Here is a 25,591-nt window from a genome sequence, read left to right on the forward strand (position 1 = left end):
TAAAGGGAAACTGGATTGGCATGTTCAGCCAATTTGAATTGATTTTAAATATGTGATTTTACTGAGTATTTATAAAATTGGTTTCATGCATATATTCTTCTAGCTGTCTCAATGAACCTTTCTCTTTAGGACTGCTTTCTGTGGTACCTGTCGTGAAATTAATCATCTGATTAGTGTTCAGTACTACAGTTCCCAAATGCCAACACTTGTTTTTACAATTTCTTTCATAGTAGAATTTAAGAATTCATTGATTCCACTTGTGTCATTATAAAGGTGCAAACTTTTAATCCAGAATTTACTAAAGAACATCAAACATACGGATCAAATAATCACTCTTGCATGACGTATTTGCATAATCACTATGTTCCATGACATAGAATAATAGCAGAAACAATTGAGAAAATCATTTCCATTGAGTAATGTACAGCATCAACAGAAATCATTCACAATTTTATTTAAAGTTCTTGCCATTATGTTAACTTACTAACTCCTGATAAGCCCCTTTTACTCCTTGATTGTATTTGCTGTTGTGAAAACACCTACTTTTCAACAAAAGCAATAATTTATCGGAAGTGATTACCAAGTTATTAAGGATACAAGCCATAGTGACGAGGAGGATGAAGTATTTAAGCTAATGGTCAAGGTTAGTCAGAAGTACAAGAAAAAGTGAACACAGGTACTTCTTCTAGTCTGGAAATTAGAAGAATATTAAAAACCATGGTGGTGAGCAAGTTTGCTCATAATTCTGATTGTAAGGTTTGAAATGTGTTGATCTATTGAAACTGAAGCATATGTCCTATAGCAAAATCCAGACCGAATCAGTATTGGTTTTATTGTATACCAGTCCAGGTAGCAGTCTGTCATTTTGTTTCTGTTATGGCTTATGGTGAAAGCAAATTCGAAACAGGTCTTTCATACGAAAGAATGGATGCTTTTGTTATATATTCCTGGGAAGACCATGCATATGAAGAAACAAATGAAAGAAAGCAAATAGAGTCTTTAGAGTTTGACTTAGGCTTTTGGTCCTCTCCTCCCTCCAGATTTTCCCTGTTGCAACTGAGATCACTTGCAGGGTTTTCATTACATCAGTTTGGACTATCTGCAGGAAATGTACCGTCATTCCAAGAGGTAATTTGTATGCCAGACCTTTGGATAACATGACTGGGAGAGTTGTACCCCAAGATCCCTCTTGGATCTTTTGTACGGTCTTGTGGCTGATAACTGAATGTATGGTGTAGTACTAAGTGCCACAGCAAAGAAAGTGGGCTTGTTGTAGTCCACCTGGTGACTGATACTGAACCATGACTCTTCTTTTTCTGTTACATATTTATAAAAGATGCTAAGGAGGCCAGAAATAAATAACGATTTTCTTGGAAAATATGAGCCTATAAATATATGTAAAGCATAAAGATTGGCTTCTGTATCGTAAGGGTTTTCTGGCACAGAGGAGATTTTATTTGTTTTAACTTACTGCAAATCCATTTTACAAATATTGTTAGGGCTAACTGTTTCTACTATACATGTTTTCAATTGTAGGTAATCTTTTATCCAACGATATCATTGATCAAGTTATCTCAATAATTTCCCTGGAAATTTTTAGAGTTCTTTACCACACTCTATTCAAAATGGGAAATTTGTAAATTTAGGCTGTTACACACACACACACAGTCGATTATATGAAGGCTAGGTAATCAAGTAGTATAAATAAGCATATCTGAAGAACGTGATGTAAGTTTACACAGTCTCAGACTCTGGACTCTTTTGTCCTATGTATGCAATTAAGCTACCATGAAATATACTGTGAGGTGGATTTATATTACTCCAGAACTCACAGTAATTTTCTTTGCACAGTCAATAAAAAGTAGCTTGCTCTTTCCACTTTTCAAAAGTAAGGGGCTTTTCTCATATGATGATATTTAATGTAATAATATGGTCTGCTTGTTTGAATATTGCAGTAATATCTTCTGACTTGAAAGCTGACCTCCTTTGGGGTTAGAGGCAAAATATTTGTTAGACTGTTCTCTAACACCTCTACAAAGATATCTAAATTCTACATATTAACTTCAGATCAATTACATTAGTTTTCCACTGCTAATTTTATTCTTGATTTTCTCTTAAAGTGACTTGCCACAATTTCTTTTTCTGTTTGCTCCAAAGCATACTTAACATTGTAGTATGGCTCTGACCACTAGGCACCTGGAAAGAAAAGATGACTAAGAGCAGTGCAGGGAAAACAATACAATAACTTGTAAACTTAAAAGGGTGTCTTACCGGGGAGGTAGGCTGAGTGGTCATCAAAAGCAGTGAATAAGTTAACATAATTAGAGCTATAATTGAGTATGAAATTCCTATTTTGGTTTGGAAGGCTTTGCAAAAGGAACATCTTTTCTTCATCAGGCATCAGGCAGCAGAAATCACTAGGGGCAGTGGCATTTGCGTCATTGAGGGAATCGGACTGAAGCTGTACTGGTGCATCAGGCCAAGAAAGTTCAAAGCCTTTTATCACTAAGAAGGGAAGCAGTAAGTCCGGCATAGTGAGAATAGCGAGCAAAACATCTTTGGCCAATATGAAATGCTACAATAGTGTTACAATTCTCAGGCATCACCAAAACCTACCACTTCTAGTAAGTTAATCTAAAAGATCAGGATTGGTGGCTACAAATTCAGACCACTGGATTTTTTTAAATACAAGTCCAGCATTCTGGTATTAGTAATTCTAGGTTTCTCCTTTTATAAATAAGCAAATATTCTCAACATGATTTCTAAATGGAAAAAAAAAAAAAAGCATTGCTTTATGCATGGAGCAAGTGAATGACTAGATATTGGCTGTTCTCTGAAAGCAGAGCAGATGAGGATCTGAGAATGCTTCAAATTATTGAAAGTGAACACACACACACACTTTTATCAATGTTTTTAAAAATATATCATTGCCAACAAAAGTTTTTAGAACTGTTGGTGCCATGTTTGTAGAAGGGATGTTAACTGTTTTAATGTTAGTCAGAGACTTTCCTTATCATTTTGGAAAAATTAAGTCAGGATATTTTAGATGACTCCATGGGTTGTTGGTGCTTAGGGTCTTCCACTGAAAAGTCATTTTGATTGCAAGTCAGGCACATGTCAGCTCTGCTTTAAAGTTCCCTGTATACTGAAATATTTCTTCTTAGTTTTGATGCTGTTTCGTGCTAATAATAAGCCTGTAGAAGAGAAAAAAACCAAAAAACCAACAGTCCTTTGTTAAAAGGGAGATGTATGCTGCTTGACGTAAAAGGGAATATGTTTCAAGACCTTGCTCCTTGGAGTAGATGTGTACGGAACACAAAAATACAATTGACGTAGGTCAAGTTTTATTGCCATGCTTACATGTTGTAAATAGCAACGTACAGCTTTGTAATATCCTCCTGTCTTATCATCGCATTTTTTCCGATGTTACCTGGACTATTTTTTGTCCATATAAATCAAGCTTATCTCATAGAGACAGGATCGGAAGTTTTCTGTTACCTTGATCAGAATTAGCAGTAGACGTGTCAAGCCAATTACTCTAAAATTGGACAGATGCAAAGTAGTGTGGTGTGTCAATCATTTGCTATTTTTTCTTCTAGTTTTAGAACTCTGCTTCCTTCAAGGAAGCTATTACAATTTTCCTGGTCTTGTGAATTGCTGAGCAGGATTTTCTACTGCTACCTGTTGTCAAGACTGTGCAACTGGAAGAAAACTGTAACAGTTTTAAAATGTTTTTGTTAGAAAATCAGCATTATGTGTTTCCAAGAAGGTTTATTTAGAATTATTGCATTAAAAAGCTACTACCAAAGCTTAATTAAAACCCACAGTACAAAGGAAATTTGTTACTAAGACTCATGTTTTATTGTAATTTTTACTTGATGACTTGGAGCCCACAGCTAACCTAATATATCAGGTTTGCTCTTGAGTTGTATACTAAGCCTGACTGCAGCACTATTTTGTGTGTACGGTGTGTCTCTGTCATCCTTGCTAGCAGAGTATCTCCATATTACAACACCGAAGTAGGATTGATGACAGGCTTCTTTATTGTGGCCCTTAGCAATAGATCGTTAAGATTAGCACCTTGTCTGAGGAAGAGATTTGTCTGAAGGCTTGCAATTCCTTCCGACAGTTAAATTCAACAGACACACATCAGTCAGTTGCTTCTCTCCCAGAAGGTTTGTTTATATTTCAGCCTAGAAAGATAAAAAAGGTAACACAGATGATTTCCTTTCTCTTTTCTTTCTTCCTGACTTTTGATTTATTTAGCATGATTGTCTGTGTTCAGAACTTGGATGTTAAATTAAATTTGCATAAGAAGGGTGATTTTTCATTGCTTGGTGATCTGTATTAAAGGACCACTAATAATCCAGTTCAAACTTTAAGATTTCTTTCCATTCTGGTAGCAATAAATAAAGAAGTAAAGCAAGAGTGTGCTATCTTTTAGTTGTTGAGCTGAAATCCTGCTAACAAAACACACAAAATATCTTTTAGTTAAAAAACCATGGGCAAAAAAGGTCCAGCAAAGAAATAATCCTCCGGACTTGCACACTGTAAACTCTATGTGAGAATAGAAAAGAGTAAAATTATTATACACAATGAACCAACATGCCTTCCATTGAAGACAATGCTAAAATAAAACTAAGAGTGGATAGCTTTTGTAGAATAAGAGCTGTAGGGAATGCCTGTCTTAAAGATTTATACTTTTATAGCTTCCTACCTTCTTTTTGGTGCTCTCAAAATGGCCTTCATAAGAAGCAATAAACAAACGTTATTTCCTTTTGTGCTTAGAGAACCCCAATAAATGGCTTTATACATATTAGATCCTAGTTTCATCATTCTTTTGTCTCTGAGACATACTGACTTGGGTGGAAGTCAGTATGTTCACCAGTTTGCTTACACACAGTGAATAGCAATATATAAGCTTGCAATTTCCTCCCTTCTTTATCAATACATTTCACTTGCAGTTACCTGGACTATTTAACTACTTTGTGCAAATAAAATAATCTTCCCTAATAGAGATAGGAATGCAAGTTAAATGTCACTTTGATCAGAACCCACAGTACAATATACCAAAATAGGCGATAAAATCTGTCAGTTGATCTAACTGATAAACAAGGTAAGATTTTTCAGTCATCTCTTGCTTTCCAATTATCTGACCATAGAAATGAGTTTACAGTGTAAGAATCTAGGTGGTAAACTGCCACAAACTATCTGACAATACAGTAAATGTAAATAAATGTTGATAGAACAGTACTGAAATAAAATGAAATAATGAAAATATTTGCTGATTCAGAACTACTATACTTGTTTGGGCATTTTTAGGCTTATTAGCAAAATTGACCAGTAAAATTTGTGTAAAATAATGACAGTTTTCCCAATTTGCCCTCAGTTCCAAAAGCAATATTACTTTATCTCAATATAACTTTTCCATGTTTGAATTTTAGTGCTTTGTCAAATATGCCACATACAGGAATTCTTGAACGTACAGACCAGTAAAGGGACTGCAAGGGATTTTGCTTTTTTTAAACTGCAGATTCCTAAAGTGTGGGATTGCCCCTGTGAGATTTTTACAAGTATAAGATGTTAGATGGCAGGAATTGAACTCTTCACTTGTTAAAACTGAAGATTAAATGGAAGGATTTCATGGGGTATGGAGTAGCTTATTTCCTGTCTAGTGGTACATAGAGGTGTCCTTAGCATGATGTGCTCTGTGCCTAACATCTTCACCTCTGAGAACAGGCCTTCAGGCTCCTATGTACTAAAATGGGCTGCGTGTCTACAGCTGCAGAAGTCTGATCAGATGTCCTCTCCCACAGTCAGCTGAGGTATCTAAAAATTTTTACACCAAAAAGCAACTTTAAATTGAAATTGTGTTTTTTAAAATGTGTATATAGAGCCAGGTTTTAAAGTTTCTCCACTAATTCACTGAAGTGTCTGGGATGGTTTGCATTCTTTATCTCTCTTTGTAAAAAGAAAATCTCTGTAATATTGTGCTATATTCTGGCAGCCTGCTTAATTGTATTTGGCAGCTTGTTTTGGTTCTGGAGTAGCTCACTAGCCATCTAATTAAGATAGGGGCTACCGTGATATGTGACTTGTCTCCAAAATTGATAGGGATGATGAAAAAGACTGTGAAGATGACTAATTATTTTTCCATGACCAAAGCTTTTCACTTTAAATCTTCCCTGGTTTTCATATTTCTAAGGTCATTAAAATGCTCAGAGAACAAACATTTAATACGAGACTAAATGTCATGAGTGTGAATTTTTTATGGTCTTGTCTTCACATACCATTCTTTGCATGTTCAGGAAAGCCATGCGTAGAGAAATGAATATAATTCCCCCTTTTTTTTTTAAATTTTATTTATTATTATAAGGAAAACCTGTCAATCTTTTGCATTATTATGCTCCTCTCTTATGTTGATCCCACAGACGACAGAGGGACTCAGTTGTGCCGTTAGTCATTGCCTAGTGTAGGAAGTGCTGGGGAAGGCACCAATGCACGTATAGAGAACAGTTGGTTCCAGGGAAGCAGCCTGCTGTACTGCTGTGTGGGGCAGATCTGTGTCAGATCATGTTCTGTGCCCTCCAGCTTCCAGGTTAGAGTGACCATTCCTTGTCCCAGGATCCACTGAACCAGGGGTAGTCATGGATGGGCTCCAGCCTGGGTCTTAGATTTCTAAATCACAAATGTGTATGTGCAGAGAATTTATTGTAATTCTGTTTATCCTCCTCAAGAGCAGAGTTGCAGGACTTAACCACCTGTTAGCTGAGGGAGGAACCAGACAAAAATACCAGGGAAAGTGACAAGCAAATATCTTACTTTACCTTCATTCCTTCTGGCAGATTTCCTGTTGCAATTGTGTGATTTTTGCAAAAAAATAGAACACAGTTAAATCATTATGCTAGGAATTGTTTTAAAAAAAAATTAAAATCATCCTATCTATATTGTATCCTTTACCTGAATTTGAATGTAGTTTTTAATAGCTCTTTCTCATAATTATTTTGGCTGTCTTCATTATTGGGTGTCCATTTGACAATTTTGTGTGGACTCATTTTTCTCTGTTCCAAATTCGGAACCTTGCAAAGGTATCTAAAATGAAGGATGCTTAAAATAGTCACCTTCATGGGTCATTCATGGGTCTCACTGCATTTGCGTTCTAGATGTTTCAGCTGGTCAAAAATGAGCCTGTAATAATCCATTGATGGGGGTGCAGTAGTCACATCAGTTTCAGTAATTATAATTACATTATACTAATGCAAGTTAAAGGACAATGCAAAATTATTTTCAGTATGAATGTTTTTTCAGCACTTGATACACTTCTGAAGTACTGCTATATTTCTGTATAAAAGGCAGCCTGCTTTGATTTTCAGAAGTCTGTTGAAACACTTCTAGTATAAAAATAGAGTATGTTACAACTGTTAGGCTGTGGGAATGCCATAAAGATGATGCAGATCATTTCTAATTGGGTTACCATTTTCAGTAAAGTCTGCATTGCTAAAATTTAAGGCAGTGCTTTGGGAATATGAAGTATCATAAAAGGCAGATCATGATACTAAACAGTTTATTCAAATAGATAAGATAGTCGTGGTGCCTGCTGTCTCTCTTTGCTGAATTACTAGATGCTTCCATGTGGTAAAATGATTTTTCCTGTGTATAACATCCTGAAGCATGGAAGCACTTTTGTCCCATTTTATAGATAAGAACTCTAAAAAAAGGGGATGTCTAAGGGATTTGTCAAAAGTTACTTAGTAAGACAGTATGATGTGTGAGACTCTGTCAACCACACGGACCTAGCTGTCTTTTCAAACAATTATGCTCTCTCTACAGAGTCTAGTTGTTCTGGCTACTAAACTCATTCTGAATCCCTGATCTTCAAATATCTCCTAAGATCCCTGATCCAGTTCTGTTTCCTTATCTGTGAAACAGGGAGACTAATTGTTTGGTTCGATATATTTTTTGAGGTAATTGTAAATATAGTTATATATCTGTAATGATCTCAAAAAATATAACACTCTCCACACGCATACTGAATTAAGAAGTTAAAATCCATCAGATCAAGAAATTAGATTCTAATTTATTTGGAAAACTTTCTATGGTACATGCAAAATTTTCCAATTCATTGCTACATCCATTGCCTAAAATTTTACTGAAATTCTAGGGAAAAAGATCTTTGATCAAAAATTTGTATATTGAAATTCACATGCAACTCCAGTGAAATTATTATTATTATTTGTTTATAACTAGAAAATTCACCTGTGTGGTGTTGTGGATAGCAGATCCTAAGAAAGGGTTCTTGCGGTTAACATGGGAGAGTGAGAACTCAGCCAGTGCTTTTGTGGACTGGTTTTAAATACTTGCCATGGCTCAAATGTGTTTCTTTTCTCTAAGTTCAAAGAACACCAGGAAGAATCTGACTTGTAGACTTAAACCACAGATAGATTTTTTTTTTTTCCTGCCTTATCTTATTTAAGAACTATATCTAAGGTACAGGGTAGTTGGAATACTTCTAGAAGAAATATGATATGTGGCAAAGCTAACTAAATCCTCTCTTCATCTAAATCCGCCATGTTGCACTCCAGTCAGCCAATGTATATGGAGCATACTGTAGTATGATTCCAGTTATTTAAAGCTGCGTTATGTTTGTCTGCTGGTGTGAGGAATGTTGGACAATTATTTATGTTTCTTAGAAGTACTTTCAAACTGGACTTGCATGTTTTTTTAACAGCAGCACTGATTTTTTTTAAATTTTTTTTTAATGCTCTTGATGCCTGATATAGAACAATTGTTGAAAATACAATTCACAATCAAGTCAAGTGTGAAATAGTAGCAGGGAAAAAATTAAATAAAACATATGCTGAATCTGGAGGTTTGGCATTTGGAGTTTTCTGATATATTTCATTTAGTCTAAATTTGGCAAACTTGAAGATATACATCTTTTTAATATTAAACCACTAGGCTGCTCTGTAGTAGTGGAGACAAATAATGGAGGATGGGGGATGCAGTTCTCACTGGTTATGTTCTTTTAAATGTGGTTATGTTCTAAACAAGAGCTAATTAACAATATTTTTTTTCATAAAAACACCAATGCATGGCACAATAGGTAGCACAACCAACGATATTCATATATTTATTGTTGGTTGTGCTGCAGTTAGTCTGAATCCTTACATGTAAATTCTATGTTAATATATCTGAGCTGTAGCTTGTGTGTGATATCATTCTTTAATTTTCTTTTTGAAAGAATCTCTCCATGTGACCACAGGATAGGAACTTACCAGAACCTGAGAATAATGGTAGTATTTCAGCTCTTTTATTAACAATTCAAAACCTTCAATGACTGGTGAAATAATTTAGCCTACATCCAAGCTGTTACAGGTTTGGGGATACATGTATAAAATACGAGTTCACTGGATCTCTGTGAGGCTTCCAGAAACCCAGTTAAGTCAGATAAGCATTTATAAACCTTCACCTCAGTCTTCTGGCTTATTCTGTTAACTTAGGTACAACCTGCTTTAAATCAACTGGCCAAACTCCCAAGAATAAATGCCTTGTGCTGTGTAGGACCTGAATACCTCACTGCTACCTTTGCATTCAGTCAGTAAAACACAAAAGATGGGAGAAATGTTGCCTTTGGAGAGCTTCCTAGGTCATTAAATCTGGAATAACCTTCATTTGGATACAGTGAGTTACAAATCTTGGCCACAGGGCTTTAGAAACTGCTGTTGTGTGTGTCTGATATCACTCAACATTTCTGGTCGTTTGTGACTTTTTTTTAAGCCAACATGCCACTCGGTCCTTGGCCCTGGACAGGGCCAAACTGCTTCCATTGGTTTTGGAAGCTAGTTTCAGGCTTGAAATTACAAAGCCTGTGGATTGTAGGTATAGGCTGCAAAAGCTTCCCTGGTAAATGTGCAGTTATGAGCATTTGCAACATTCTAGGCCATTTCAGTTGTTATATTTGGAGTTGAGGCATCAATAATAGATTCATTAAAAGACAATGTGCTTTACTGTCATTGCACTGAGTTATTTTGGGTGATTCAAGTGACCCCATTTGAAATATAACAGATTAAACTATGCATCTATTTATTCAACTGCAGAGAATTTGCACCATATGCCTGGAAGAAATACTAATACGTTTCTTATAGACCTTCAAGTGTTGTTATTCCTATTCTTAAATGCAAACGTATGCGTTTAGTATCCTGATAAAGCTCAACTGGAGCTATAACATATGGGCCCTTTTTTAGTTCCTGCCCCCTGGAAAGCCAAAGCTAAAGAAAAATACCATTCCTCCTTTTCTCAGATTTATTTGTGTTCTTTTTTTGAGATGATCTTGTTTGAAAACAGAAGGTTGGCACCTGAGAAAGGAAGCACAGGAGCGTGTGAAGCAGTGGGATACTGGACAGGAGGGGTTCTGCTTTCTCCTAGAACCGGCGCTGCAGTGCACTGCTCTGCACAGTGCTTGCGCATACTCTAATATTGCCCCTGCGGGGACTTTTGAACAATCCTGGAAATTGCTCTGAACTCAGGCTTATTGGAGTTGCCTGCTTTCTGGTTTTTCAGAAAGCTTTCCCTAAACAAGTGGTTTCTCAAGGTCATCTCTAGTTATGCTGGAAAGAGCGATATACAAAATTGACTGCCGTGGTGTATTTAGCTGACCATATTTTAGTGTTGTACTTGCTTAAGGGTGCAGAGAAGGTCTGTTGTATACAGAAGTTATTTCAGAAGCTGTTAAAAGAGAGACTGGGCATTATTTTTTCTGAAATCAGGAACAGATTTACCCTTGTTGTGTGCGTGTCTCCATCATTCAGTGTTTGCTTGGGGTTTTTTATATTACTGGTATGCTCTTGGGGACTGTCTACTGTGTATTATAGAGAAAGGTGGTTCACCATTTTCTCCACATGGATAATTTTTTCATCATTCAATAAGTAATACCTTGGTTTTTTTGTCATAGGATTGTTTCATAGTTCAGGACTGCGCAGTCCTGCTTGGTTGCTTGGTCCGTTCTGTTCATTCGTGGGACATGCCAGTGGAGGCATGGGTGCTCTTTTGGTAGTAAATGGAAAGATGAAAGCAAATTAAACAGAATTGAATCAGGAGACTAAATAAGCTTTAAGACTGGACTGCTTTGCTATTTGAGATTGCTATGATTGGTGAGCACCATAGCTAATGAATAAGCAGTCTGGGAAGTCTGCATCTGTGCTGCCTGTGTGAAAGCCAACATTGTGAATATTTAACCCCTGAAATGGAAGTTTTCTGATATTTTACCATGAGGCACTGATGCAGCCACAAGACAAATAAAAAACCCTGTGAGTAAAGGGAATTAAGGGAGAACTGATGTTTAATTCTTTGCAAGAACCACAAAAAATATTTTTTAAAAAGTTCTGAAATTGAAACATCGAAAAATGAATGATTTAAGATAGAAAATGCTGGAATCAGAGATGATGATAAATTATTGGTTTTGCTAACATGTCAGCAAACTGGAAAGAACTGTTTGGATTAAATGCAAAGGAAAATTTTGCACAAAGCTGTGAAATTGTACTGGTTCTGTAGTAAGAGATGGGGAAAATCTTCAACTGATATATGCTGTTGTAGTTCATTGAAGAAAATGAAGTTATGGAAGCTCAACAAAAATTTCTGTGTGGGGCAAAGGTGCCTGGGCAAATGTATGTGTACCTGTTGGTCCTGGTCAGTACAGTTCATTACAAGTATTAATGGTATTAGAATCTTGCCTCTTCTTCAGCTTCAGTTGTGAGGGATTTTTTTTGTGGATTTTTAAAAAGTATTACTCATTTGGTTTTCTGTGCTTGGAATGGATTTGTTTTGAAATATTTATTGTAACATTAGTTTTTGATGTTTTACCAACACTGGGTGATGAAAAACAGACTGTATTTCACTTCCACTTCTGATTCAGTACAACTTCCAGTTCCCATTGCTTGTGACTCTGTACAACCCACAAGATACACATGGTAATATATATAGAAATAAACTCAACGCTTTCAGTGATGTTAAAATTGCCTACCGCATTTCTGATAAATGCAGGTTATGTGCTTTGAAGCCATGATATTTTATGTGCTGACATCCAGGTGTGTTTTTCAAAAAGGCTAATTTCAAAGCGAACATGATGGAGGGATTGTCCCATCAAGAGGAGCTTCCTAAAAATAGTTTTCCGTGAGTAGGTAAGAAGAGATTTTATGACAGATGGAGGAGCTGTTTGTATGTACCATCTCATTTGTAGCCAGACTCATCCCAAAGAGTTCTGTTTGGGAGAACTGGAGGCAGAATTAATTCCTTGTCCTATTTCTTGCCTCCTACGTTGGTGCAAAACAGGTGCTCTCCCAACAAGAGAAGGAAGTGAGAGGCCCAGGGTCACTGCAGGGTCCCAGCTCTCCAGGAACACATTTTAGATGGATCAAACCTGGCAAAGGCTGGTGGAAGCCTAGGTGGCTGAAGAGTTAAATTGGAATGATTTTGTAGGGTTAGGGCCATAGTCATAGGATTTTTGGGAGGCACATGGAAATGAATTTTCTTGAGGGTGAAACGTGTGGGAAATGGGTTATTTGTCTTTATTTGGTATCACTTTGGAGGAGGTGAAGGAATTACAGCAAAATCTGACCTATAGGTTGGCAAACTTCACGAATTGATGTTGCTGTGCAGGTGGAGGCAGTGGTAGATTTGTGGCTTACAGTGCTGGTTCTATTTTTACTTTCTGACTGCTTGCAAGTTCCGTTTACAAATGTCAGGAAAATGCATTAGGATTATCTGCTTTATTGTAGAGGTAATAAAATGCTGTCCAATTGAGCCAATAAAATAGCTAAAAGCAGGCTCCCACTGTCATGGCAGTGTACTGCTAAATGTATACTGTGGCTCCACAGGATTTTTAAACTACCTGCTCTGTTCTTTCCTCACTGCTTGTTTCGTACCATTGTACTGATTCAATACAGAGACTAGGAATCTCTGGAATTTTCTACATCAGAGGCTTGTCTGGGAATAAATGAAAATATGTATTGAGAAGGAGGAAGGTGAGGGTTCAGCAAAAGCTCTATGATCCATTCCTGCAGTGCAGTACATAGCTCCTGGAGCATGGCAGTGATACTGGAGGCCTAAGGACCACTGGTTATTCCTTTGCCCAGGGGTCTCAAGTTCTTGAATGTTAGGAGGGTACTTCCCTAAATGTCCTTTCAGCTTCAGTGCCTAGAATGGAAGCCGGTTGTTGTCTTTAGAGGATATGGTCAGTCTGTGGCAACCTGTATTGGTTGATACCCTGTAAGCCAATATTACAGTTGCTTTCTCTGCCATAGAGCCTAGACCCATGGACAAACATCCCATTTAAGCTGGAGTGACTTACTGGTGAGCTTCATGACTGTACTTGTCAGCTAGGACTATTAATGTGCTTAAGTGTGAGGGCTGAAGGTGCTTTAACATTGTTATTTGACTCTGAAAGACAGACAAATGGGTTATTTTTTCCAATTAGAAAACCAGTATGTAAATAAATAATATAAAAATATACCTTTCCAGTGCTTATTACTACTTTTTATTATGGCCTTTTACCAGTCCAGTATTCATTAGCTAGCAAAAAGATTTAAGCAGACTTGTGACACTGTTAGTTAATACTTGTTTTTCATTGCTGTATTAGATAGCTAAGGCTAAACAGATTGTGTGTTAGTGCTGTGGATATTCACTGTGGTAGAATACATAAAAATAAAGACAGTTATCATGCTAAAGACCTTATGCTTTACATACACCAAATACGTCCCTATGAGCATTCTTAAGGTGTAGCTATCTGTATGCACTTTATCACCTGTCAAAATTATATATTCATTTTTAAGGGAACCATAGAGTTAATTTGTTTTAAGTCTGGATTAGAGTGGGGAAAAAAGCTGGCAATTTAGTCAAAACTAAGGAGCTAATGCCACTACAGAGGCAGGCTAGAAATAGGAGTAAAAGTGTGGCTTTAAACTGCATCATATGAAAGCAGTAACGACAGGAACATTGCAAGCTTGTGTGTACCTGTGAATGCCCATATTTTTTTGATGCAACTTCAGCAGTTTTTGAAACCGTATGCCTCTAAGAAGGCATACAATGAAAATTTGATAAGTAATACATTATTATGCAGTGAAGTGTTCAAATTTGCAGCTGGACCACTGTAAGGTAGTGTCAGCTTGTCAAGTGTAGCTCTTGCCTGGCAAGTCTGACCAAGAAATATAGCCTCTTTTTTCACCTAGGAGATGAATCATAGAATAGTTTGGGTTGGAAGGGGCCTTTAAAGGTCATCTAGTCCAACCCCCCCGCAATGAGCAGGGACATCTTCAACTAGATCAGGTTGCTCAGAGCCCCATCCAACCTGACCTTGAATGTTTTCAGGGATGGGGCATCTACCCATCTCTCTGGGCAACCTGTTCCAGTGTTTCACCACCCTCATTGTAAAAAAATTTCTTCCTTATATCTAGTCTAAATCTACCCTCTTTTAGTATAAATTCATTACCCCTTGTCCTATCGCAACAGGCCCTGATAAGAAATTTGTCTTTCTTATAAAGCCCCCTTTAAATACTGAAAAGCCGCAATAAGATCTTTCCAGAGCCTTCTCTTCTCCAAGCTAAGCTACATCAACTCTCTCAGCCTGTCTTCATAGGAGAGGTGCTCCAGCCCTCTGATCATTTTTGTGGCCTCCTCTGGACCTACTCCAACAGGTCCATGTCTTTCTTGTACTGAAGACCCCAGAGCTGGATGCAGTACTCCAGGTGGGGTCGGGTCTCACAAGAGCAGAGTCAGAGGGGCAGAATTCCCTCCCTCAACCTGCTGGTCACACTGCTTTGGATGCAGCCCAGGATATGGTTGGCTTTCAGGGCTGCAAGTGCACATTGCTGGCTCATGTCCAGCTTTTTATCCACCGTACCCCCAAGCCCTTCTCCTCAGGGCTGCTCTCAATGCCTTCATCCCCCAGCCTGTACTGATACCAGGGGTTGCCCCGAACCATGTGCAGGACCTTGCACCTGGCCTTGTTGAACCTCATGAGGTTCATATGGGCCCACTTCTCGAGCTTGTCCAGGTCCCTCTGCATGGCATCACATCCTTCAGGTGTGTCAGCCACACCACTCAACTTGGTGTTGTCTGCAAATTTGCTGAGGGTGCGCTCGATCCCACTGTCTGTCACTGAGGAAGATATTAAACAGTACTGGTCCCAATACAGACCCCTGAGAGACACCACTTGTCACCGATCTCCATCTGGATGTTGAGCCATTAACGACTACCCTCTGGATGCGACCATCCAACCAATTCCTCATCCACCAAACAGTCTGCCCGTCAAATCCATATCTCTTTAATTTAGAGAGAAGGATGTTGTGGGGGACTGTGTCAAAGGCCTTACAGAAGTCCAGATAGATGACGTCCGTAGCTCTTCCCTTGTCCACTGATGGAGTCACTCCATCATGGAAGGCCATTAGGTAGATCAGGCAGGACTTGCCCTTGGTGAAGCCATGCTGGCTGTCTCAAATCACCTCCTTGTCCTCCATGTGCCTTAGCATAGCTTCTAGGAGGAGCTGTTCCATGATCTTCCCAGGCACAGAGGTGAGGCTGACAGGTCAGTAGTTGCCAGGGTTGTCCTTTCTACCCTTTTTAAAAATGGATGCAATGTGGGAAAGCATGATTTAACAGTGAGAGGGAGTTGTAAATGCATACTGTTTCAATACTCTCAAACTTTGAGAAAATGGGAATCTAGAAATGAACTTAAAGACTTTTCTTTGTGTTTTGGCCAACTGTAATGATAAAATCCAAATATTTGTGATATCTGGTGTGTTTGTGGCCACAGCTAGGTCTTAGATCAATGAGAAAAGGGTTATTTTTTTCCAAGATTTTATTTTCTGTTTATCCAGATAAGTGCCACAGAACTGCAGCTTGCTGTTACTGAAAAGAACAGTCAAACCATAGTGGCTCTGTTCTGCCAAGCTGTTCTAATGAATATTGGAATACTGAAAATTAGATATTGTGTTTGTCAGCCTAAGATTGATAAAGTTCTTGATGAGCCTGTGGCTTTTTAGTTCAAGTATTTTTATTGTTACAAAAATGTGTTTTTCTTAGTAAGTTAGCTGATATCTGTTCATAAGAGTAGTAAAATCAATCCTTTTAGGCTTTATTCCAAGTTGTCTTAATATTGGAACTAGTGTCATGCGTTTTATTCAGGGAGCACAGGTTCAGTTAGTCCTGTTCTGAGTTGACAGTCTACAAAACACAGCAAGAAGACTAGAGCTGCTCAGTGCTCTAGAGCTTGACATAGCAATAGTGTTGCTGTTAGCTTGTGAGAGTTGCAGTTTGATGAGGTCCCATCTCCAGGTGAAGGCTTCTTCTGTTGCTGCCAGCTTCTTCTTTGCCATTCCTCTGGGCTACTGAAAGGGATTTTTCCTTGCACAGTACCTCCCAGAACTGAGAACTGTGGGATGATAGAATTAAGATGCATGAATGTTGGGGTTTAGCCCCAACCAACAGCTAAGCACCACACAGCTGCTTGCTCACCCCTCCTTCCCCCAAGGGGATGGGGAGGAGAATGAAAAAACCTTTGTGAATTGAGATCAAGACAGTTTAATAGGATAACAAAGGAAGAGAATAACAACAATAAAAAATAATAATAATGATAATAAAACAAGAGGTGCACAAATGCAATTGCGCACCACATGTGGAAGGAAAAAAACCCAAACAAAACCCGATGCGCAGTCTGTTTCTGAGCAGTGATCCTGCCTCCCAGCTAGCTGGCCCAGTTAATCTGGAGCATGACGTTATGTGGTAGGGAATATCCCTGTGGCCAGTCTGGGTTAGCTGTCCTGGCTGTGCTCTCCCAGCTTCTTGTGCACCTGGCTGGGTGTGAAAAGTCCTTGACTGAGTGTGTATACAACAATTACCTAGCAACAACTAAAAACATCAGTGTGTTATCACACCAAATCCAAAATACAGCACTATACTAGAAAGAAAATTAACTCTATCTCAGCCAAAACCAGGACAATGGAGTAAAATTATAAAAATGATATTTTTTTCTAGATGTTAGCCCGTTTTTAAAGTCTTGTTTATTTTTTAGGGGCAGTATGCAGTCAAAATAGGAACTGGTCACATTTTTTCCTGCTAATGCTTTTTCCATTGGAAATCACTGATCTGATGAAATTTGAAGTATTTCTTGGGGCTGTGTGAACTACCCTTAGGCTTTTTGTCAAAGATGGCAGTCAAGAAGTCTGGATGGGCCTACTTAGTTTTCTGTCAGTCAGTTTGGTCATGTTTCATAAACAGACTGTTTCTGAATGCTATGGTAAGGTCTGTCCCGTTACAGTTTTGGAAGAAAGAAAAGCATCTCTTGAGTGACCTAACCATTTCCTGCAGCACAAGCTCTTTCTTTTAGACCTTTTTTAAGTGTCGGTCAGGTCATTCAGCCCATGTGTTGAAACTAGTTTCGTAGCACTCGGACAAGAGAAGAAGAAAGAATACAAAAAAGATTTAAAGTGACTCTAAATAATATTTTCTTTCCTTTAGCTGTCTCCGTAATGAGATACAGTGCATCATCATTTGGATTTGCTGTAAGTAGAGATACAGTTTAAATATTCTCTACCATTTTTTGTCATGGGCTTTTTCTGAACATGAAATACTGTATTTTTTTTTTATTACTGTAAGTTCATGGCAAGGTGTGCAAAGTCAATGATGGATTAGAAAAAATGTTGTTGAAGTCATATCTTGGAAAGGATGGTAAAGATACTTTCATTATACTTTTTCAGTTTCTGACCAATAAGTCTTATACTGGCATTAATGTCAATACTTATGTCTCACCATTGATAGATATTATCCACCAGATATGGTTTTCTTCTACAAAATCTCTCAGCTTTATCAGCTCTGTTGTTGAATGTGAGCCAAATTCTGAAGTTCCCTTCCAAACTTTCCATGACCCTTTTCCTGTTGAAGTCTATGGTAAAACTCCTATTGACTTTGGGACAACAGCTTTCCTCTCTAGTAGTTACTGTGACTTTCCCAACTAGTGGCAGAGCAGAAAATTCCAAATGACAAGCCAATGACTAATTTCAAACAAATTAGCTTTTGCTTTCAAATTTGAAGGTTAGATTGACTCTGTAGAAAGTTTGACTTGAGCATGAAAGTTCTTACAGTGGGACAAGCCTGGTTTTTGGTGTTACCCAACATCATTTCTTCGTTTACTGGAAATTCAAACGTGGCAGATTTGCTGATGATACAGAATAATATGAAATCTGGATACAATGGGTTTTGAAAAACCGTTAATACTTCCTTGCTTTGAAACAAAACCTTCTATGGCATAAAATTAGTGAATTCGCAGGAAAAAGGGATGCTTGACAGGCATTTTCAAACACTTTCTTTGCATAAGAATCATATTAGTATTTTAACTATTGTGGGGCCACAGTGGCTGATTTTGTGTTAGGTTTGGTTTTGATTTTTGTTTAAACTTCTCAGCAGGTGATGGATTACAGATAAAGTTTTAATCTTTTGATTGACTTACTGAGCTCTGAATTGTATCGTGCAATAATACATGGCAAAAAGAAGATCAATTTAATAAATTTAAATCCTGCTTTCATTAAAATAATTTATTTGAAGCTGCTTTGTGCCTGTGCAGCAGGATAGTAAATGTATTGCTGTTAGTACAGGGTACAGTTAATGGCCCACAAAACAATTGACTCTGTGTCTCTTTCAGTTTGATGCTACCCTGGATGTTTTGTCATCAGCGATAGTTTTGTGGCGTTACAGCAACGCAGCTGCTGTGCATTCTGCACACAGGGAGTACATGTAAGTACACTTAATTACTTTTGGCTTTGGTAGAGGCCTGAGGAGCTTTTGCTGTCAAGCTGTGATGCTACAGATTCCAGAGCTTTGACAAAAAACATTTTGTCATGTCAGCAAGTATTCTTTCCTTCTGCCAAGTTACTGTTTGGTCCTAAACATATAGCCTTTCCTTAAGCAAACCTCTGTGTGATTGTGATTTTCAGTTACTTTTTAGCCAAAATAGTAATTGTTAGGGCTTTGATTTCCCCCCCCCCCCCCCCCCCCCCTTGCAGCATATCAGATGAACTATATTTGCAGTCTTTAATGGATTTGTCAATCTTTTATTTTGCATCTTACTCCATTATTCTTACTAGAGTATATTTTTTAAAATTGATGCTCATATTATATTTGTCCTTCCCTTAACAAGATTGGAAGATGAACCCCTTCTCTTTGAATGTAAATCACTTCAACTGCTAGTGATACTATTAGAAGTTGAGATTACAGAACATCTGATAAGATTGAACTTGTATTAGTGATATGATAGTAGGCTGACACAGTTTATTGTAACTGCTGTACAAAGAGAGAGACACACCCTTTTTATTACAGAGCTATTGCTATTTTGGTAAGAGTATATCAATACTTGCATGTCTTCTTTATAGAAAAAAGTGTGTGCTTGCAAACTAAGCATATTTAATAATGGCTATATGGATCCTATGGAAAAAAATTCTTTAATTTGCAATGCAGTACTGATCACAGTGGAAACTATTTTCTGCATCATTGTGCAGCATTTCTATTTGCAATGCATGTGGTAGCTGAGAAGATCAGGTGGAGATTGGCTCAAGAATTGTTCCAGCTAGTGCATAAAGAAGACTTTAACCTCCTACTCAAATTTTGGGTACATCTGGATGAAGAATTGTAGGACATTATCTGCTTTGGTTTTGTTCTGTGCTGCCATTGCTAGCAGTATCCCATCTGGCTTGTTTGAAGATAGATCAAACTACAAAGAATTGTAGTCCTAGAATGGACTACAATTTTACACTAAAGGGGGATAAGGTAGTTTGTGTTCTGAAACACCTCTAGTGAAGTTCCTTCTACAAGAAGGGAAGCCTGATGAAACTGAGCTTTTACATAACTGATAGGATCAAGTAAAAAAGAAAAAAAAGAGAAGCCATGCAGAGGGGACTATAACTTGTCTTCATAGTCCTTTCCTAAAAACTGAGAAAAGATTAAGCAGTATTTTTATATGCATTAACTCAGGCTCATGCAACAGCTTGCCAGTGCTGTGAGTTCCTTTCTGGCAGGGCTCCATACATAACAGTTTGGAATAAAAGGCCAGAGAAGATTGATGTGGCATTGATTCATAAAAATAAATCCAGAAATATGTGATTAAAATTAGTCTTCCTGCACATATTTGGAGATCTTAACAGACATTTCCTGAGTATCTTGCTTTTGTGGGCGTCCACAGAGATTCCTGTCAACATTCAATTAACATATTTTTGAAATCTCCTTCTGCTGAGCTTTTTGAAGTGAACCTTGTAAAGTACTTTATAGAGAAGATAAATCCCAATACAAAAGAAGAATCAACATATCCCTATGGCTAAGCCAGCGAAGTGAACATGTGAAGTAACAAACATACTTTCCTGCTTTTTATGCTCATTTTTAATTTGCTTTCATATTATCCCCCTGCTTTACATAAGGCTAAATTAAGTCAATGAATTACTTACCATGCCCTCTAGTTGAAGACAGCTAAGATTACGTGATGAGATCAGTACTGAGTGAAAGAATGTTACCGTATGCTGGGAATATGAATCACTGGATAAGCAGTCTGGTTATCCCTACATTTCTAGAATTGACAGGAGAATCATCACAGTACCGACAAGTGAAGAGATGGTTGTGTCTCTTAAGGCAATTCTTACTGTGTCAGATTTTTGAGGGAGGCACATTTCGAATTTCCTGTTGTGTTTAATCAATCTCTTGCTTGAAAGACTGCATGTAATTATTTTTCCTTTATGCTGGGAAAATGTTGCATGGCTCCTCCTGGCTGCTTTCTTACCTTGTAAATAATCTTTGCATCATATGTACCTATAAGTACACCTGGTCTTTCACAGTCCTTGTTTTCTGTGTATCAGTGTCTCAGAGGGGAAGTCTGCTCTCAGAATCCTGGACAGTTTGGTGCAAACTCCTGTAGGTGCTTAGGTCATGCTCTGCATTATTCCTGTTTCTGTATGCCTAGCCACACTTTGCCTTAGCGTAGGAGGCTGTGCAAAACTCTGAGTTTCTGCAAAAGCCTTACTGCTGTTTACAAGAGCAAGGTGTGCCAGACTGATTTCAGTTTAGTTCTTTATTTGTAGGTCTGTCTTTTATTGATTTAAACGTGACATTTGTCTGGGTATCCTAACATACATGAAAATAACCTGAGCTCCTTGACAAAAGCCAAGTGGAATTGCCAATTAATTAAGTATTGCAAATTTGTAAAACTTCTTGTTTCACTATCTTGGCAGCAAGAGACTGATCTAGAATCTGTTGAAATCAGTGGAAGGCCTCTCATGGAAGGGCAACGTTAGATCCAGTCATAACTGTTGGCTGTCGTTGAGGGAGAATGTAAAGATGGAACGAAAAACACAAACCCAGAAAAAGACACAGAGAATACAGCCTGACTCATGATGTGCCATGAATTAAATGCTTAGACTAAAATACGAAGATGTAAAAGAACTGCATCATCTTACTTTAAGATGTAGCCATATGGAAGTTAGAGATGCAACATTTCAAGGGCTGTTACTCAGAATGAACAGTACAAAACTGCTTGCTGTGCCAAGTTCTTCCAAGCTGAACCAATGCATTTCCATTTGACTTCAGGGGAATTGTAGTGTTGAAACTATCATGAAAATTTTTCATGCTTTTACTCAGTTTAATGGCTTTAATTTTTAGTAGTCGTTTGATTTCTCTCATTTTCTGGGGCAAGATGAGTCGATACTTTTTCAGTGAACAAAGTTATACAATGTATGTCTTTGTTGATTCTCATGGTGATTTACATGTGGGAACTACGAAATATATTTTAACTTACCTTTGCGATCTGCCCTTCTTGAAAATTCTTTGATATTGAGGCCTGAGAAGCTAAAGTTGGCAGGCTTTTTATTGATGAGAATTTTTATTGTCATTGTGAAAAGATATATCCGGTTATGTTCAAGGTATGTCTTAAATTATGATGAAATTCTAGTGAAATTTTGATGCTTTATTTTTAAATATACCCAGTGGCTTTGAAATGATAACAAATATTCACCCAGATTAGGTATAAACCACTATAAGACTGTAGGCCGTGTAAGACACTGCTTGATTCTGCCCAGCTGGCTCATTAATGAAAAGGTGTGTAGGAGTGGGATTAATATTTGATGTGTTTGTTACTGGTTCTTTTTGGGATAGTTTCACACTTCATCATCTTTCTATTTTGGCAGTCAAATAAAAGAGGGTAAAAGCAGGCTACTATGTTTTTCATGTGTTTTAGAAGAGTGGTTGAAAGAATTGTGGGTCTTGAGGAAATGAAAAATTGGGAAGGACGACATATCTGGAAAGAGAACACATAGTTCATGAGAGCTTGATTTGCTCAGCATGATCTGCTGAGCGGCAAGTTAACATGCAGGACACTTGGACGTGATGAACAAATCATCAAGAAATCCAAGAAAGAAGAGAGTGCTGAAATAACTTGAGAAATAATTTTGAATATCAACAAAAGTTGAAAATTTATGATCAAAATAAAATACTTCCAATTCCCTATTTTCCTTCATAAGAGGAAAAGCTAAGAGGAAGGAATATACTCAAATGTAGCTGATAAACCACTGACTGTAAAAATACAATAGAGCCACTACTTTTGCACTTTGGGCCAGAAACAGTTTATTACTTCATGGAAAGAGTTTTGTGCAGTGCTGTAGAATGGCTGGGGTTGGCAGGCACCTGTGGAGCTCATCAGTCCAACCCCCTGCTCAAAGCAGGGTTGATTAGAACAGGTTGCCAGGTTCAAGGTCTGAATCCAGTCTTCTGTTTTGTGATTTGAACATTGAATGATCACTGAGCCATTCAAGATGAGCAAAGAAATCTGAATGGTCCCCCTTCTTGCTCTCCATAACCAGTGAACAAATATTAATCATAGAATGGTTTGGGTTGGAAGGGACCCTTAAAGGTCATCTAGTTCTGACTCCCCTGCCATGGGCAGGGACAACCTCTACTAGACCAGGTTTCTCAAAGCCCCATCCAACCTGGCCTTAAACACTTACAGGGATGGAGCATCTACAACCTCTCTGGGCAACCTGTTCCAGTGCCTCACCACCCTCACAGTAAATAATTTTTTCCTTATATCTAATCTAAACCTACCTGCTTTTAGTTTAAAGCCATTACGCCATGCCCTTGTAAACAGTCCCTCTCCAGGTCTCTTGTATGCCCCTTCAGGTACTGGAAGGCTGCTACAAGGTCTTCCTGGAGCCTTCTTTTCTCCAGGCTGAACTCCAGGTGCAACTCTCTCAGCCTGTCCTCACAGGAGAGGTGCTCCAGCCCTCTGATCATCTTCGTGGCCTCCTCTGGACCTACTCCAACAGGTCCATGTCTTTCTTGTACTGAGGACCCCAGAGCTGGATGCAGTACTCCAGGTGGGGTCTCATGAGAGTGGAGTAGAGGGGGAGAATAACCTCCCTCAACCTGCTGGTCACGCTGTTTTTGATGTAGCCCAGGATATGTTTGGCCTACTGGGCAGTGAGCGCACATTACCAGAGTATTCTTGAGTATTCTACCCTTTAGTAAATCTTTAGCAACATAATAGCTTATTGGACTATGAAGCAAATCTAAATTCTGTTGAAGGAAGATATTTACTAAAATTGATGTGGTAACAGTGGTTTTTCATGTGCATAAATAAGCCCAGTAAATAGCACTAGAAGTATTTTCATAATAGAAAACTGAAGCACTGGGGACCTGGAAAAATGTCTTGTGAGAGGTTGAACTACTAACAAGCTATACAGCCAAAGGGCAGTTTTTTGATGTGTTAAATTCAGGAATGAAGGACATGGATTGGAGTGCTGGAACTGTGTGTGAAGTGAAAGTGAGAAATACTGCTGAAAAAGGAAAGATGAAGAAAACGGAATAACAAACTTCGGGCACACAGCCTTGTGAAAAAGCTGTGAAAGACGGAGCTTTTTATGTATAGTTGGTTGGAAAGATCTCAACACAGGAAACATCTCTTGTTTGATTCCTTCTGCTCAGGAAAACAGGACTTTGCTCATAGTAAGTTGAGTAAGTTGGCAGCCTGCTCAGGTTAAATGAAGTAGTGCTACTTCATAGGCTATAAAGCAATATCCTTATTGTTACATTACAGGGCTACAATCTTGCATTTCTGTACAATGCAGTACACGACTGAATATCTGCTTATGCCCGTAGGATCCATTGCTCCTTTTTTTTTTTTTTTGGTTAATGTTTTTTGTTTGAGCTTGTATGTTCGGTATTGTAAAAACTAACTCTATGCAGCATATTTAACATAGTGATTTTTGACAGTTGCAGCTGGTGTTTATTATATATTATTCTGTTGATGGTACCAAGTTAAATTCTGTGTTTCCCAAGAACCAGTCTGTCAACATCTTTCTTAACCCACTGCCAGAGTAAATAGGAAACCTTACTCATAATGAGCATGCTAGATAAAGCCAAGAACAGAAAGCTCACATTTCTTTCACTGTTGGTGTGTTTTGTTTTTTGTTTTGTTTTGGGATTTTTTTTTTTTTTGCATATGTCAGACTCCAGCCATTCTTTCCTTTATTGCTGTAATAAGAAAATTAAATTCTGTCATGGACAAATAATTTCTAATGAAATTGTGGCACTGTATGTTGCCATGACATAATACATAGTGAATGCAGATATGTCTGTGTTCCTTTCTTTCTTTCTTTGTCCAACACATTGGCAGTAATATTAAAATAACAAGAATTACCTTGTGGCAGACAAGGGTGCAGGTATCTGTATCTGTCATACCTCCACCTGCTGCTGAGAAAGCTTTTTGCCAGGAGAAAATAGTCATTCCTATTCTAGGTGGGCAGCATATGATTGTGGAGTGCTCTCCCTTTGTGGGTAAGGTGACACTTTACCCAAAAGAGTAGGTGGCTTCAGTTTTCTCTGTTCCTGTATTTATTTTGCAGTGGGGAAGGTCTTGCAATCTTTGTTACTTTTGCAGTTAGTCATTGTCTAAAAACTTTGCTATGTGTCAGCAACTTAACTTTCATCTCCATACATTGTACCTCAGCTGTGGCAGCTGGATTTGTTACTATACTAGTGCTGAACCCATTGGTCAAGTGAAAAATGCCTGCCCTGAGGTTTTGATTATTAATAGGTTCTTATTTTGGGGAGAATTATGGAGAGAATTAACCAGTATTCTCATCTATTTTGATCCAGATGAGCACAACTGTGAGAGTTTAATCCAAGAATTTCTAATTTAGTTTGAGCTAAAAGCAATCTCTAAGATAGATATTTGACTGCTCCTCAGGGACGGAGTAACTAAGAAACTTGACTGATAATAAGCATGCTGGATGCAACAATTAGAAAATTTCTTACATCCTTTGCTACCCTACCCCTATATTTAGTTATGCTCACTGATAAAAATATGCATCTTATTTCTAATCTGTGTGTATGTGTATATATATACACACACATGTGTAGATATATCTTGAGTTTATAAATGCTCAGTATTGTTGTGCCTTTTTTCTGTCTGGTGGCTCACTGGGGTTTTCAGTTGCCAGAGGACTCTAGGAATCCACTATGTGAATATCCATACATATGGCTTATCTGTTGCGTAGGCATATGTAATGAAGGG

General features: G+C 38.0%; 1 protein-coding gene across 2 annotated transcripts in view; it reads left to right on the top strand.

Annotated features, from left to right (window-relative positions):
* The window catches only part of TMEM163 (transmembrane protein 163), a 100,766-nt gene that overhangs the window by 41,258 nt on the left and 33,917 nt on the right, over nt 1-25,591 (top strand). For both annotated transcript variants that reach the window (XM_054829879.1, XM_054829880.1), the window contains exons 3-4: nt 17,509-17,552; nt 18,689-18,780. In XM_054829879.1, coding sequence (XP_054685854.1) covers nt 17,509-17,552; nt 18,689-18,780 — 136 coding nt within the window. The remainder of the gene's footprint in view (nt 1-17,508; nt 17,553-18,688; nt 18,781-25,591) is intronic.

Source organism: Grus americana, chromosome 6 (genome assembly GCF_028858705.1).
Source record: "Grus americana isolate bGruAme1 chromosome 6, bGruAme1.mat, whole genome shotgun sequence".
Taxonomy (NCBI): Eukaryota; Metazoa; Chordata; class Aves; order Gruiformes; family Gruidae; genus Grus; species Grus americana.